At 40.8% G+C, this 17568-nt stretch overlaps 1 protein-coding gene across 6 annotated transcripts in view; it reads left to right on the top strand.

The window, feature by feature from the left end:
* RCL1 (RNA terminal phosphate cyclase like 1) overlaps positions 1-17568 on the top strand; it is a 171504-nt gene that overhangs the window by 74699 nt on the left and 79237 nt on the right. Inside the window, exon 9 of one of the 6 annotated variants that reach the window (XM_028493952.2) lies at positions 8419-8804. The exons of 4 other annotated variants lie outside the window; for them this stretch is intronic. In XM_028493952.2, coding sequence (XP_028349753.1) covers positions 8419-8425 — 7 coding nt within the window. In that variant the 3' untranslated portion in view covers positions 8426-8804. Of the gene's footprint in view, positions 1-8418; positions 8805-17568 lie in introns of those variants that run through there. One more of the 6 variants, XM_007112344.4, reaches the window with a different exon arrangement.

Raw genomic sequence — 17568 nt, forward strand, 5'->3', positions numbered from 1 at the left:
CTTTGCTTTGGGTGGAAACTGTGGGTGCTTCTATTTCCTTGTAAATTAAAATCCTTTAGAAGGTACAGTCACACAAAGAGTCCAGTTTATTTGATTTCTCTGAATCTGTTCTTTTTAAATGGGTACTTATGGCCATAAAGCGTGCCACCAGAAACTGGTTAATTTTTTTCAAACTCTTTGGTGCCTAATGTCTCACATAGTCTTCTTAGCAGCAGCCTCCTGAGGTGTGGGTGACAACTACCAGACACGGTACCTGCAAGGGTGGACAAGGAAGCTGAGAACCAATAGGACTAGTTTCTGGTCTTACTCTGAGGCTAAGACAAAAACTGCACCTGAATCTAATCTCTCAGCCCAGTGGCCCCAGGATCTCTGGACTCTGCCATCTGCCCATCACAACTGCCAGGATCTTATTTTTTTATCTTGAGCGTTGTCAACCTGCAGATTTAAATAGGCACATTGGTTCTGAGCTGAATGCACCTCCACAAAGACCTAAGGTTGCCCTGGCTGATGCTTTTCCAATGACGGTATGAGCATGTATTAGTTCATTTCTTCATTTATAAAAATTCATTGAGCACCTGCTATGTGCCAGGCACTGAGCTAGGTACCAGAGATACAATAATGAACGAGATACACAAATATTGCTCTCATTGAGCTTACATCTAGTGTGGGAGCGGAGTATTAAGTAATTATAAATTATTCAATTACAGTTGTGAAAGTGGTTCCAAGGAAAAAGTACAAGGGGAAATACAGTAGGGAATCCACCTTAATCTGAGGCATGGGTGTGAGGGAAAGAGTAGTGTGAGATTAGGCCAGAAAACCAGGTGCACACTAGATCACAGGGGCCTTGTTGGTTAAGCTTTTCAAGGGCCTACAATTTAATCCCAAATACAAGGAGAAGCCATTGGAGGGAAGTGATATGATCTGATTTGCAAACTTAAAAGATTTCAAAGTCCCCATGGAGAAGGGACTGTAGCAGGCTAAGAGCTGATGTGAGAGACCACGTGCGAAGGCTATTGGGCAGGGTTGGCTGAGATCCAGCCAAACTACTTTCGGGCATTTGGCCTCCCTTCTGCCCAGCCCAGGTCTGGTGCCCTTTGGCTCCTTTACCAGTCTCTAGTTCAGAGAGCTGTGGCTAAGGCAGCATGTTTGGCTTCACCTGATGGCAATAGCACAAGCCATGGCAAGTTAGGCAGGAAAGAATGAGTTTGGTTGACATTTTTCAAGAGGAGCGTGTATTTGCACCACACACCTAGGCTTTCATGGATTCTTACATCTTGTCCAATGATATATCCAGCAGAAGGAGATTTAGAACAAGGAATGAGGTGCTTACAAAATCATTGAAAGGGCTGAAGGAGAGGAAGCCACTTGGCTTTTGGTCTCAAGGTCATTCCACTGCAGCTGAGATGAAGATGTCTGCTGACCTATCAGTCTGCCCCTGTTGTCTATTAGGCTGTCACTGTTGTCACTGCCACCCACCAACAGTGGAGTGTGGAGTCTGGCCCCTGCCAGCACTCCCACTTGTCAGAGCCCATTTATTGACCTGAAGCTCCATGGAAAGATGGCAAAGTGGAATTGCCTTCTTTCCACTTTCCAGATCTCTCATGAATACACCTAAGTGGCAGAACCAATTCACACCCAGAAGCCTAGCTCTGAGGATACCAGGGAAATATGTTCTCCGCTTTCCAACTTCTCCATATAGGAGATGGAGTTTGAGAAAGCCAATTTAAGTATCCAGCCTGGAAGGCAGGCCAAATCTGCATGATTTCTGCCATCTCTTTTTTAAATTGAGGTATAATTTTCAAATAAAAATGCATAGGTTTTGGGTGTACAGTTTGATGTTTTGACAGATGCATGCATTCATGTATCCTACACCCAAATCAAGATACAGAACATTTCCATCGTGCCAGCCTGTTCCCTTATGCCTCTTTTCAGTCAGTCCTTCCCACCTCCCACTCAGAGGTGATCACTACTCTAATTTCATTAATTTGTTTTGTCTGATAATCACAAATCAATATTGCCTGTTCTGAGACTTAAAATAGATAAAACCACGCAATATGTATTCTTCTGTGTCTGGCTTCTTTTGCTCAAAATAATATCTGAGAGATTCAACCATGTTAATGTAACAGTAGTTCTGTCCATTTTAGTGCTTAGAAGTATTCCATTGTATGAATATATCATAGGTGTTCACCAGTTGATGTATGTTGACATTGTTTCCAGTTTGGACTATTATAAAAATAGCTCCTTAAGACTATTTTTTTTTAAATAAATGTGCCTGGTATTTCTGATGCAAGTAGACCACATTTTGAGAAATACTGCTCTAATGCAGAAAACTGATGGTTAGAAAGGTTAAGTAAATCGTCCAAAGCCCTGTAGCCAAGAAGCCCTTGATGCCAGAGCCCAGGTTCTTCCTTCTTGCAGAATAGACCTTAGCATAGCAGGGAGACCTTCAGGACTGAAATGGAATTCTTCCATGACAGAATCAGAGAAAGGCCTTGAAAATAGGCATATGTTTCAGTTATCAACTGCTGCATAACAAAACAACCAAAACTTTGGCTTAAACAATAATTATTTTTTATGATTCTGTGGCAAGGCTGGGAGGTTCCTCTGTTGGTCTTACCTGGGCTCTCCTATGGCTGCATTTAGCTGGGAGGACCACTCGATGCTGGGCTGAGCTGGGCTTCTCTCTCCAGGAGCTTTCATCCTCAAGAAGTCTGGACCAGGCTTCCCCACATGGCAGTGGCAGTATTCCAAGAGACAAAGCTGCAATGCTTATCAAGCCTGTGTTTGCATCGTGTTTGATAATGTCCACTGGCCAAAACCAAGTCACATGGCCAAGCTCAGTTTCATTGTGGGAGGGAGCTATCCTGGGGAATGGTGTGATTCTTTGGGGATCATTAATGTAACGGTCTATCATAGCCTGGAAATTTATGTTTCAGAGGCAGTGGGGAGCTAGAGAGGGTAGAACTAGGGAGTTAATAATAGAGGATTAAAGAAAATTTCAATGGAGTCAGAAAAGGTCAAAAGAAGTACTCTATGAAGGAAGGGCCAGTGTTCTTCCTAGTCCTCTCTGTGGCCCCCACAGCACTCAAGGCAGAGTTTGACACATGGTAGGCGCTCAGGAATATTTTCTAAATTGAATCAAAGTATCTTTGATACACTGGGGTGTTAGAACCTAGAGGAAGGATGGCTAAATGATAATGCACCAAAAGAAGCCAGACTTCTTTTTGGAATTGAAGTATAGTTGCTGTACAATACTATTTAAGTTACTGGTGTACAATATAGTAATTCAGAATTTTAAAGGTTACACTCCATTTATAGTTATTATAAAATATTCTATATTCCCCGTGTTGTATAGTATATCCTTGTAGCTTATTTTATACCTAATAGTTTTTACCTCTTACTCCCCTATCCCTATATTACCCCTCTCCCCTTCCCTCTTCACACTGGTAACCACTAGTTTGTTCACTACATCTGTGAGTCTGAGAAGCCAGACTTCTTAAGCACAGAAGGACAAGTGCTAACAGGAGAAAAAATTAAAACTGTGAAATGAAGACAGACATGATAGAGAACATGCACACAAACTTGTTCCATAAACAAACTGTATGTCCACCATTTCAACCAATGTTTATTATTCCTAGATGCTATGCAAAGGACAGGAGCTGTGTTTCTCAAAATGTGGGTCACCAGAGCATGTGGTATACACCCATACAGCTGGTTAGAAATGGCTGAGAGAGGTATCTATGTGGATGGGGCTAAGATAATGTTCTTTGTTCCATGATCTTTCCAGAACTTGTAGGGGGATCTGGAAGTCACTGTCCACCCCAACAGGGGACAGCAGATATGTGTGCCCTAACCATACCATCTTACTCTTATCACTTCAGTGCAGGACAGAACTTTCAACTGCCAGCACCTGAATGTTCTGTCTGAGGGCTCTCTGTGGCCATTCCTCAGCCAAAGACTAACAGATGTTGGCGTAGAATATTAAAACAAAACTAATTATTAATTATAAATCTACAGAGAGGCAAAGAGTGCCTATTATTCCACTAATCAAAATACAAGTTCTGGGCTTCCCTGGTGGCGCAGTGGTTGGGAGTCCGCCTGCCGATGCAGGGGACACGGTTTCATGCCCCGGTCCGGGAGGATCCCACATGCGGCGGAGCAGCTGGGCCCGTGGGCCATGGCCACTGAGCCTGCGCGTCCGGAGCCTGTGCTCCGCAATGGGAGAGGCCACAGCAGCGAGAGGCCCGCGTACCGCAAAAAAAAAAAAAAAAAAAAAAAAACAAGTTCTGCTGAAAATACAAAATACTACAGTCTTGCTAATGTTTGTCCACTCAGAAAAGTTCAATGAAGATTAAGAACCACCTCCTTCCTTGCATTTCTGAAACTGCTTCTAAGCTAGTCTTCTGGCTCCAATCTTGTTTTCCTCCAACCCACTTTCTGCACATGAGTGACCTTTGAAATATAAACATGATCATTAAGCTTTGTGAGAACAGAGATGATGTCTGTCATTCTCTACTGTAACTTCAGTACCTAGCAATGCCTGCCCATAGTGGGTACCCAGTAACTATTTATTGACTAGATATTATTGGAAACTTCCAACTCATGAACAGATTATATCCCAAACAATTTCTCTTGTAAGGAGGTCCTTTGGAATTTGGAACACGTTTGGCCTCACAAAGATAGGTGGTTTTTAGCTTGTCAGACTAGCTTATAAAAACCAAGTTCACCCATGATGTAGCTTAACCCTAGTCCCAGCTTTCCTGGTTCCTTTGAGCAGGAGAGCATACAATGAAGCAGGAAAGAAGAAGAAATGAAAGAAGGATAGGCCTTAGGAGTCATTTGGAATTGGATAAGTTATCATTAACATCTTCCTTTTTCACACTTCCACTTTTGCACTTCTCTGTCACTGTATGAATGCCTTCTCTGCATCTGTTCCCCACCAGGCACTCCTCCAGCTACAGCAACCCTCCCTCACCCAGGGTCCTCTTACTCCTCACACTGCCAATCACAGTCCTATCCCCTGAGTGCAAGTCATTTCAGGTATTAAGAGGAAAGTGTCCTGATTGAGCAAATTCACATTCCAGATGAATGTTTAATAGTTCTGTAACCTTCCTAGAAATATTTCCAATTTTCTAAAATCAGCTTACATTAAATCAATCTCTAACGGAATTCACTCTAGCAAGATAAAATGAAAAAAAATATATGGTGAAAAATATTTTGGAGCATGTATATTCTCACCAACTCTTAAGCCTTTTTTCAGATTCTCCCCTTAGGGCTAACTATCTGTATTATTCTGGATTGTCATAACTTTGTGTGCTTTAAAGATCCCTCCCTGCCTCTTAACCCCCATGCCTGTTCCCACAGGCTGGGTTGGGGAGGGGACATTTGAGTGATCACAGCCACAAGTGGGATAGTCTATAAAGTGGAGCCTTATTCATTGGCATCCCTGATGGCTTTGCCCAGCAGTGTGCACCTTTGACATCACTCTGCCTGTGGGGACACTAGAACCAAGCCTAACATCAAACTGTGGTCAGTACTCAAAGAGCAGAAACAGGGACAATGGGAGGGAACTTCTAACTGGCCAGTCTGGGGTTTTCCATCCTAACATTTGTATCCTCTTTAATTCTGTGTTATTCAAATACATTTATATTTGGCCATGGCAAAGAACTCTGTGACCAGGGGATTTCTGCTTTTATAGCTATAGGGAAGAAATTGGATTAGAAAGCATCAAAGTAATATTTACCCAAGGTCACACAGCTATTTAGAAGAGAGCACTTTTTCTACCTCCTAATCCTATGTTATTTTGTTCAAAAGTAGATGCTTCATATCACTTAAAAGATAAGGGTTCACTTAATAAGCTTGAAGTTTAGCTCTTCACTCTTGAGGCAGAGAAAAATAATAAATTTATATGTGCAGCTTTTTTCCATTGGCCTGAGATAGCATTTCTCAAAGTATGTTGTTCCACTGAACACTAGTTAATTTTAAAAAGGGTTTCAAATACAAAATTCTACTGTCTGCCATCTTACAGACTTGTAATACACATTAGCATATTAAAGGTTCTGGGAAGTCCTGTGACAAATAAAATCAAAGTTTGTTGAAATCAGCAACCCCCAAATTTATTTGGTTAAGAATTACCTTCCTTCCATCCTCCCTCCCTCCCTTCCTTCCTTCTTTCCCATAAAACAGGATTATCAAGTAATACACTTTGGGAAATATTGGATTGAGGTAAACAGAATCAAAAATCAATCTACGGCAGGCCAATAATTTTCTTCTGAGATCAAGAACTTTCTTATTGCTTTGGCTGTGTCTGTACTGTGAACAGCATGACCAAAGGATAACACTGAGGTGTATAGTCAATTTGTATCCTTGGGAAGGCTTTGACTTAACTTAGGATATCTATATGCTGTCCTTTCACTGCATAAAAGACTCCTTGGTGGGTGGTGAACGGTTGTAGGTAAGGCAGATCAGCAGGTGAGATGTGTTTCTGTTGCTTTATGGTAAGTTTTGAAATTCAGTAGTTGAAGTCCTCCAACTTTGTTTTGCTTTTTTTTCTTCAAAATTATCTTGGCTATTCTAGAATTTTTTTCATTTGCATATACATTTTGAAATTAGATTGTCAATTTCTGCAAAATATAAGCCTGGTAGGATTTTGATTGTGATTACATTGAATCTGTTGGTCAATTTGGGGAGGGCTGATGCCTTAAGGATACTGTGTTTTCCAATCCATGAACATGGTTGTCATATTGTGGTATAATAAATATTTACTTGGTTTTTGTCCCTTGTGCCTGGCACAAGAACTTCTACAGAGGGATGAGTGTCTTTTTGCATGCTAATGTGATGACTGGCGGCTGGGGGGCCCTAGATAGCTTCAAAATGGGGATTTGTTGCCAGAAAGACCAACACGTGATTAGAGGGTTGGAACTTTCAGCCTCCCCCCACCGCTGTCTGACCTCCCAGGAGGGTAGAGGAACTGGAGATTGAGTTAATCACCAATGGCCAATGATTTAATCAATTATGCCTATTTAATGGCATAAAAGCCCCTCAACTAAGGGGTTTGGAGAGCTTCCAGGTTGGTGAACACATCCATGTGCCAGGAGGGTGGCACACCCCAACTCCCTGGGGACAGAAACTCCTGTACTAGGGTCCCTTCTGGACCTCGACCTATTTACCTCTTCATCTGGCTGTCTATTTGTATCCTTTATAACATTCTTTACAATAAACTGGTAATAGTAAGTAAAGTGCTTTCCTGAGTTCTGTGAGCCATTGTAAATTATCAAACCTAAGGAGGGCTTCAAGGGGAATGACCAATTTATAGCAAGTTGGTCAGAAGTAGGGGAGGTCTGGGACTTTGATTAGTGTCTGCAGTGGGGGCCGACTGAGCCATAAGCTGTGGGGTCTGATGCTAACTCTGGGTATTTAGTGTCAGAATTGAAGTGAATCATTGGATACCCAGTTGGTGTCTGAAGAGTTGGAGGATTGGTTGTTGGTGTGGAAACAAACCAATACACCCTCCTTTCTTCTGACTTAGTGCTTGAGTGATTTCGTCTACTCCAGTGGTTTCATCTATCATCTATATGCTTATTCCTCTCAACCTTTCATCTCTAGTCCATATCTCACTCCTGAGATCTGAATATATGTATCCAACTAACCGCCTGCTTGATATCTTCACTTAAGATAGATTCCAAACAGATCAGCTGAAGCTAGAAGAGAGACTTTTAGCTACAGTTCACTGAGGGAGAGGCAGATTTGACATGGAGTTCAGCTAAGTTAATTGATAAAATAAACAAATCAGCACAATTCAGAGGAATATAGCAGAATCAAGAGCCTCTACAATGTTCATAGTGTCCACGTAAAATCCAAAAATTTTAGACACATAGGAAATGTTATTCCATACTCAAGAAACAAAGAGAATCAATGGAGACTAACCTTAAAATGACTCAGATGTTGGATTTGGAAAATAAATGTTTAAAAGCAGCTATTATAACTATTATAACAACAAATAGAGATAGATGAAAATATGCTCATTATATCATATATAATGATATATATGCTCAAAATCTCACTAGAAAAATAGAAATTATAAAATAAAACAAAATGGAACTTCTAGAGCTAATAAATGCAATATCTTAAATAAAAATTTACTGGAAATATTAATAGCAGAATAGAGATAGCAGAAGTCAGTTAACTTGAAGATACAGCAAATATCAGACACCAGCGTAAAACTGGAAAGCAATGAGGCTCATCTGGGTAGATGTCCAGTGGTATAGACTTCAGGTGCAGTATGATCAGGGCTTTCAATCCATTTCTCTTCAACTGTCTTGGCTCTTTCTTCTCATATGTTTGTCTGTCCTGAGGCTGGTTTCCCTCATGGTTACAAGATGGATGCCAATAATAACTGCAGCTTCTTTTCACATTCAGCAGGTAAGTGACACTGGTCTCTCTTAAAGCCAAGAAAGAATTTTCCCAGAAGTTCTTCAGCAACCGTCTACTTGTGTCTTATTGGCTGAAAGTCAATCATATACTCATTCCTGAACCAATCACTGGTTGGCTTATACTAATAATGAGTTCACTTCTGGGGTCAAAAGTTATGCATGAAGAAGGAGTAGATACCTGAACAAAACTGAGGTTCAGTTAGAAATGATGAAGAGGAGAACAACGATGGATTCTGGCAAGACAACTGACAATATCCACTTCCGTGTGCCTTATTTTTCTTGTTCATGAAAGAGTGATAACGATCATACCGGCTTCAGAGGATTGACGTGAGGATTAAAAATGCAAGTCCTCAGTACATGGCCCAGCACATAGTAAGACCTTAATAGAAGTTAGCTATATTCATAATCAGTGTTTGTTTGTGTGGTTTCTGTCTTTGGTATCATGCCCAGAAAGGTCTTTCCCTCCCTAATATGATATATTCACTCATATTTCCTTTGATGGTCTTATGTTTTACATTTAAATCTTTTTCAAATTTTATTTTATTGTGGTAAGCACATTTAACATGAGATCCACCCTCTTTAATTTTATGGTACAGTATTGTTAACTTAGGTACAATGTTGTACAGCAGATCTCTAGGGTTTACTCATTTTGTTTAACTGAAACTTTATACCCACTGATTAGCATCTCCCCATTTCCTCCTCCCCCAGCCCCTGGCAACCACCATTGCACTCTATGATTCTATGAATTTGACTATTTTAGATACCTCATTCAAATGGAATCATGCAGTATTTGTCCTTCTGTGGCTGGCATATTTCACTTACCATAACTTAGTTAAACTCACACAGCCAGAAAGTGACTGAATTAATATTTGAATCCCAGTAGTCTGACTCAAAAGCCTGAAAACTTAATGGAATATGATACAGAATAGTGTTTACTGTGTGTACTGTTTATTTCTTGAACATAGGGGTGTTGAGAAAGCCAGCTGAGTTATTGTATGTACAAGTGCTTTGTAAACTGTAAAGGACTACGTAGTGTCGGTGAGCAGGGATTCACCTCACTGCTTGCCAGGGTATAACAAGGAAGAGCAGCCAACATCCAGCCCGTGATTGCCCAGCAGCCTCCTCTCACCTTTCTTCCTCTGACTTCTTTGGGTCCCTGTCGTTTAAAGTGTGAAAAAAAATGTGATGAAAACACTAGATAGATAGATAGATAGAGAGACAGACAGATAGATAGATAGATAAAGTGTGCTGCTCAGTTGCCCACGTGGAATCCCCTCAGCTAATCCAGCAGTACAAGGTGCCTCCCCAGTCCTGCCAAAAAACTCAGCAAAAAGCCTCCTTCCTATTCTCTGGGGGTGGGGGCTACTCTTCCTTGCGGTGCGCAGGCTTCTCATTGCGGTGGCTTCTCTTGTTGCAGAGCACGGGTTCTAGGCACGCGGGCTTCAGTAGTTGTGGCTCATGGGCTCTAGAGCTCAGGCTCAGTAGTTGCGACGCATGGACTTAGTTGCTCTGCGGCATGTGGGATCTTCCCGGACCAGGGCTCGAACCTGTGTCCCCTGCATTGGCAGGCGGATTCTTAACCACTGCACTGCCAGGGAAGTCCTCAAAGTATTTGTTTTGACTTATTGCTCCTAAAGCATGAAAGAAATAGAAAACCTGCCCACTTCTAAATGCAAACTTCTGTGGTTGACAAGACTTGGCATGGTGAAGAAATGGATCCCTGACAAGAATGGCGGATGGGAATTTCCAAATCTGCTACATTCCAGTGGATGAATGGTCAGGAGTTATGAGTGGCTCCCTAATGGGAAGAAAGCTGTTGGGATTACTGACCACAAAAAGGAAAATTTCAAAATTTCCAGTTATTTGTCACTTTAGATTGCTTTCTGTCTTTGGAAAATCCACTCTTACCAGCACTGAAGGCAATTTCTAAGGAAAAAAGGAAAAAAAAAAGGAGATGCCACTTTGGAAGATGTCATTGCTTCATCCTTCAAATAGCCACATGGGGGAATGTGCAGCAATTTCCGTGTTAGGAAATTCTGTCCTGTGCTTCTCTACATGCACACTGGAACTCTCCTGAGAGCTAGACTGACAAACCTATCACCTGATGGAACTTTGCTCATGTGGGCTCCAAGGAAAAGTTGCCTAACTCAGAAGTCAGCAAATCTCACGGGTGTTTCTGAGTGAGCTCCAAACCCTGAGGCAAAGCAGGTAAGTGTTTGACTCACAAGCTCTTTGTTTTCTTATTCTTAACACATTTCTCCACAGGTGATTTCATAATATAATGGGGTTATCTAATTAATAACTATGATGTACATCTTTTGGAAAAAATAGTCTATATGTATAGGACATTATTATTATTGGTGTTGGGATTAAGTCTCATTACTTAATAAATATTAGTAAATTAAGAAAAAGTGTGCAGTTCATACCATAGGCATAATGTAATACTCATTTGAAAAATCTTTAATGTGAATAATTGCTTGAAAATGCTACTACTTTAAGATTAGATTCACTTTACTTTTGTAACCTAGAAAATTGAGAGACGTTTTCATAACCTAAGAATCACATACCATCTCTGAATAATCACATATTTTAAATAGCTTAGTATAAGTGAAGTGTCACTGTAAATTGTTAGAGATCACTAGCCAGTTCCAAAGGTAGATGCTTTCCCGGAGTATGTCTAATTTCCAGGCTATTGAAGGGGAAGCTGTTGGATTTATTCATTTCATTAAAAAATAATATTTATTGTTTTCTAATTAAAAAGCAATGCATGTTCATTGAAGAGCATGAGAGAAACATTAAAAAATATGGAGGAACTAAAATAAGGATCACCTATAACCCTTAGAGATAACTCCTATTCATATTTTGCTATTAACATTTGTCTTCCAGTCAATATTTTCCTATCTTTCTAATTGTTTTTAAACTTACAAAAGAAATATATGCTGGGACTTCCCTGGTGGCGCAGTGGTTAAGAATCCGCCTGCCAATTCAGGGGACACGGGTTCGAGCCCTGGTCCAGGAAGATCCCACATGTTGCGAAGCAAATAAGCCCGTGCGCCACAACTACTGAGCCTGCGCTCTAGAGCCCGCGCGCCACAACTACTGAGCCCACGTGCCACAACTACTGAAGCCTGCGTGCCTAGAGTCCATGCCCCACAACAAGAGAAGCCACCGCAATGAGAGGCCCGCTCACCGCAGCGAAGAGTAGCCCCCGCTTGCCGTAACTAGAGAAAGACTGCATGCAGCAACGAAGACCCAATGTAGCCAAAAAATAAATGAATAAATAAATTTATTTTTAAAAATACATGCTTATCATAAAGTTTTGAGACAGTATAGACAAAATGCAGAAGTCACCCTATTATAGGCTGAATTGTGTCCCCCCAAATTCATATGTTGATGTCTTAACCCCCAGTACCTCAGAATGTGACTATTTGGAGAAAGGGCCTTTAAAATGTGATTAAGTTAAATGAGGCTGTTAGGGTGGCCCTAATCCAATCAGACTGGTATCCCGTCTGAAAAAGCCACTTGAGGACGCAGAAAGAAGGTGGCTATACGCAAGCCAAGGAGAGAGGCCTCAGAAGAAACCTGTGAGCACCTTGACTTCTAGCCTCCAAAACTGCGAGAAAATAAGTTTCTGTTGGTTAAGCTACCCAGGCTGTGGTATTTTGTTACAGCAGCCCTAACAAATGAATACACACCCTTTACCCTCTATCCTACTGTTCTCCTCAGGGGTAACCATGACCAACACTGTTCTTCCAGACCTATTTCCTATGCTTTTTCATGCACAGAGTCATATATAAGAAGTTTCTTTGTTGGGCTTGTACTTTAAATATTGCTCTGTTGACTTGCTTTTTTCATTTAACAGTACATCATAGACAGCTTTCCACATCAGTACACGTAGAGAACTACCTACCACATTCTTTTTTTTTAAATAAATTTATTTATTTTATTTTATTATTTATTTTTGGCTGCGTTGGGTCTTCGTTGCTGCGTGCAGGCTTTCTCTAGTTGTGGCGAGCGGGGGCTACTCTTTGTTGCGATGCGCAGGCTTCTCATCATGGTGGCTTCTCTTGTTGCGGAGCACAGGCTCTAGGCGCGCGGGCTTCAGTAGTTGCAGCACGCTCAGTAGTTGTGGCTCACAGGCTCTAGAGCGCAGGCTCAGTAGTTATGGCACATGGACTTAGTTGCTCTGCGGCATGTGGCATCTTCCTGGACCAGGGCTCCAACCCGTGTCCCCTGCATTGGCAGGCAGATTCTTAACCACTGCACCACCAGGGAAGCCCAGAGCACATGCATTTAAAATTTGACAGCTGTTTGTCAAATTGCCTTCTACAAAGGCCTAACCTATTTCCAGTCCTATTGACATATATGAGACTCTCTGTTTCCCCATTTAGGCTTTTTCTTTTCTTTTCCTGTCTATAGGTATGAGTGTATGGATATACATAGATAGATAGATAGACTTACAAAAATTGTACTATCAGTATTGTTTTGAGTCATAAGCATGTTTAGGACTCATTTTCAGTTTTTATGTATAGAATAATTTTGGGGGGGAAGCTCTTGTCTCCATCAACGACCATTATTGCCAATGTTGGGTATTGGAACTGTGGATTTAGACCAACCCACACATACCTCTGAAGGGTTTGCCTCTGGGATGAAGACAGAAATGAGAATGCTTTTTCACTGGAAATAAGTGAACTAATGCTTTGAAATAGTTGGCTAAGTTATCCCTCTGAAAGTTAACTTCCAGTTTTCTTTTGGAACCTAGTTAAATTATTAAAATGGCATTCAAACCCTGTAGGCTCCAGCTGCCATAACAAAATACCACCAGATGGGTGGCTTAAACAACAGGAATTTATCACAATTCTGGAGGCTGGAAGTCCAAGATCAGGGTGCCAGCATGGTCAGCATCTTGTGAGCTCTCCCCTGAGACCCAACAATTTCATTCCTATATATTTACCCAAAAGAAATACATATATATGTGCGCCAAAAGACGTATAAGAGTTCATTTCAGCACTATTTGTAACCCTCCTTAATTGGAAAGAATGAACAAACCGCAAATATAGTGACAACATAAATTTCACAATCATGATGTTGAGCAAAGAAAGCCAGACACAGGAAAGTATATATTGTATAGTTTCATTTATATAAAGTTCAAAAAAAAAAAAAAGCAAAACCAATTTATACTGTTTGAAGTCAAGATATTGGCTCACCTGGTTGGAAAGAGGTAGAGTCTGGGAAAGAACGTGAGAGGGATTCTGGCATGTTAGTATGTTCTATTTCTTGATATGATTAGTTACCTAGTTATCATATGTTTACTATGTTAAAACTCTTCAAGTCATACACTTATGATTTTTACATTTTTTGTATGTATGCTGTCCATCATCAATAATATACAGATTTCTAAGCCCTATCTGGGCAAACAAGAGAAGTGTAGCTTCAAAGCAAATGAGATCAGAAGAATATACCCAGTATCTCATGAGGATTTTGCGTATATATTGACAAGTTATGACATGCAGAGCTGATATCATGAGGTTAGTTGTGTTACCTTGGTTTCTTATCATTCATGGAGTCATGTTGAACAATATATATAAATATATTTATAGTATTAGTGCTATACTATTTATAGTATTAGAATAGTAGAAAATAAAATATATATATTTATGCTCTACTCTTTTATCCTGTTTAATGTCTTAAAATATAATGGTTGTGGCTCACTATATTGATTTCATAACCCACTAATGGCTTGTGAGATGCAGTTTGAAAAACACTGCCTTAAGCTGTATCCAGTCCAGTTCTAGGAATTGAAGCACAGAAAAGCTAAGTGACTTACCCAATGGCACACAGAAAAGAATAAAAAGAAGAGACCCATATTTCCTCCCACCAACTGTTTTCCCTTACAAAGCAGCTCAGTTTTTTCTGAAACTGATTAATTTAGACAATCACTTAGACTTACCACATTTATGTAGCTGTCATTCACTTTACACTAAATTCATGTTCTTATAATTTAGTAAATAGCCTGTAACCTGCCCCCAGAGAGAGCCATTCATTGGGCCACTGTTTAGTGAAACTGGTAGAAATGAAGTTTTCTTTCAGTCCTAGTCAGGGAGGAGTGTAAATGGTGGAGCTCTTTAGGGCTCAGAATTTGGAGTCACACAGACATGGGTATAAATTCCAGCTCCAGCCCTCTCTAGTTTTGTGATCTGTGGGCAGGAAGCTTCTCTATGACTCAACTTCCTCAACTATAAAATAGAGGTAATAATAATAATGATAATAACCTTATAGAATTGAGTGAGGTCATTCATGTGAAGTATACCTGTATTAGTTACACAATGTCTCAAGCATGGTGAGTACTCAACGTATGTTGACATTATGATGATGATGGCCATCAGGGAAGTCTAGTCTAAGGGAAAATGAGGCAATCCTGTGAACAGAACCCTGAAAATCCAGGAGAGACCAATGGAAACTACCTACAATTAAAGCTGAAAAGAGGGAACTCTACTTGGTTTCCATTGATTTCCAGGTCCATGGGCAATGAATAAGATACTAACCAACCCATACGTGGGAATTACTTATGTTGATTTACAATAGAAATGACAATAGCAATCAATTAACAAATGATGGATTTAAATATGAACTGGCATATAGGGACTCAGTGATAAATATTCAGTATTAGTGCTCAACCCAGAATGGACTGGATATGGAGAGAGACTGGGCTTTCTTAAACAGGCAGACTATAGCAGATGGCTCTCTTCTGTTGCAGTCACATTTCAGGGCACATGATACCAGGACATCAGCTGGCTGGAATGCTCAGTCCTTTGGCTAAGGGGTCAACCCATTCCCCTCTTCATCTTACCTTATTACACTTCATCATAAGCACAAAGCTCCATAGGTGGCTACCTGCAGTGTGTCTGTGTCCATCTGCCTGTATAGATGGAGAATCTAATAACAAAACTTCTGTGACTGTAAGAATTTCAAACTGAAGGTAGAATAGATACTTAATAGACTAGCTGTATCTGTATCATTTAAAGGGGAATCCAAGCCTTAGAAAAGAAATTGCCAAATAGGCAGGGGCCTCTGAGCTTTTGTGTTGTGACACACTGTGATAAGAAGTATGAGAGCATTTGTGGAAAATAATCAGCTTTGGTAATTGAGACAACTTTTATGACAATGAAAGAAGCAGATAATCCTGGTGTTCCTGACTTGAGCTGTTTTGGACAAAGGTAAAAAATAGTCTGGGTAAGAATGAAAGTAAATCCAGTGTGTCTGAACCTCCTTGTCGGAAGTCAGTGGTGGTCTGAGGTCAGCAGTGTGACTAGAGTGCCCACATTATTTTCAGGCCTCAAATCATGTTATCACTACACCTGGTAACAGTGCTGCCCCTCTTCAAATGTGCCTGGGCATTGTTGACGGTGCCCCAGAGCTGGATTCTGCAGCCGGAGGGTCTTCTGACCCCCTCATCCTTCTCATGAGGGATGAACTCTACCCTCTTATGTAATGATAATGTTGCATTGAGTCTTTGCAAATGTTAGCTCAGAGAATTCTCATTCTTCCATTTTACAGACAGGGAGTGGGGTTAAGTGACCCTTTAGGAGCAGAAATGGGGTTAGAAGTCAAATTTGGCAGCCAAACCCATGATGAAGCCACGGGGGAGGCGGTGAGCACAGAGGTGTCAGAATCAGAGGCCCACTGTTCATATCCCAGTTCCACCTCTTACTAGCTTAGAATGTTGGAACATTTTCTTAATCTTGGTTTTCCTATCTGTAGGGTGAAGATCATAATAGTAGCTACCTAAAGGCATTGTTTGATCATGTGAGACAATGCATGTAAATTACTTAGCACCATGTTTGACACATAGAAACTGCTCAATAAACATTACCTATCATCTCCTCTATCTTTCTGGGCCTTGGAAACTAAAATATGTCCAAATTGCTATATTCAATCTCTCAAATCCCTTAAACAGATTATTTCCAGTATATTACTGCTTGCTTTCTGGTTCTGAGCACATAATATTCTGAAATAAAATATTTTAATTTTTTGAAAAAAGAAAAGTTGCATGCAAAATATTAATTCTTGTGGACTTGTTATGAATTTCTCTTGCACTACTTACTTTAAATAGCCATTTAATCACACACAACCACCTCTGCCCTCCTTGAACTGGGTAACTGATAGGTAAAAATATCATTTTGTACCAAGAATGCTTTTTACATTTTCATTGTGCTTACCATTAACATTGGTCTGTCATTTATGATCAGTCATCTGGTAGTGATATTCCCAGTGTTGGCATTACAGAGCTTCTGGGCTGGGCCAGAGGTGGGGCTCAGGTGATTCTGATAAGAAAGCCAGACGCTGATTTGCACAGGGGCCAAGGAGCGTCCTGGAACACAAGACTTGGATCCTGACACCCCTGGCTTCAGGCAGCATGCCTGATGGACTAGAATAGCTCCCACAGAGGCCCGACAACAGGGAGAAATGACTGGAGCACTGGAGCACTAAGTCACCGTAAGGGAAGAAGGAAGCTGCCATAGCAGAGCCAAACCCAGCAGCAAGGCCATAGTGTTTTATGGAGTGATTGCTCCTGGTGCACCATAGGGATTGCTACCAAAATCCTGACCTTACCAGCCTGGTGAGTAAGGGCCCCAAGGAAAATGTCTGTTTCTAACTTGTGAGTGAGCTGTCCAGAACAATTTGGGGACTGAACAACTTTACTGTGGTACATCCCAAACTCCCTCTCATTTTTCAAGGTCAGTTTTAGGTGACTAGATGTCCAGCATTGGCAGGATGGTGTAACCCCCTTGGTGAACTGTCAGTGCCGAAACTGCTAATAAGGTGACAAATGAAAGAGTTTACTGGACTAACCACTTAACACTTTGAGGCTCAAACAACTTTGCTATGGTGTCTATCCCTTCTGAGTTCCCCAGCTCAGTGTTTGTGTATGTCTGTAGGTAGCTTTGCAGACTCTAGGAAATGACTTTAAAGGGGAGATTCTAAGAAATTGGACTTCCCATGGTCAAGCCAATGGGAGGCTTGGAGCTGGTGAAATTTGGATATTAATGTTATTAGTATCCTTGTTCTAATGGTGAATGAAGGCTGAGTTCTTTGGATTGCCTTTTTTTTTTTTTTTTTTTTTTTTTTTCGGTAC

Source organism: Physeter macrocephalus, chromosome 9, assembly GCF_002837175.3.
Source record: "Physeter macrocephalus isolate SW-GA chromosome 9, ASM283717v5, whole genome shotgun sequence".
Classification (NCBI taxonomy): domain Eukaryota; kingdom Metazoa; phylum Chordata; class Mammalia; order Artiodactyla; family Physeteridae; genus Physeter; species Physeter macrocephalus.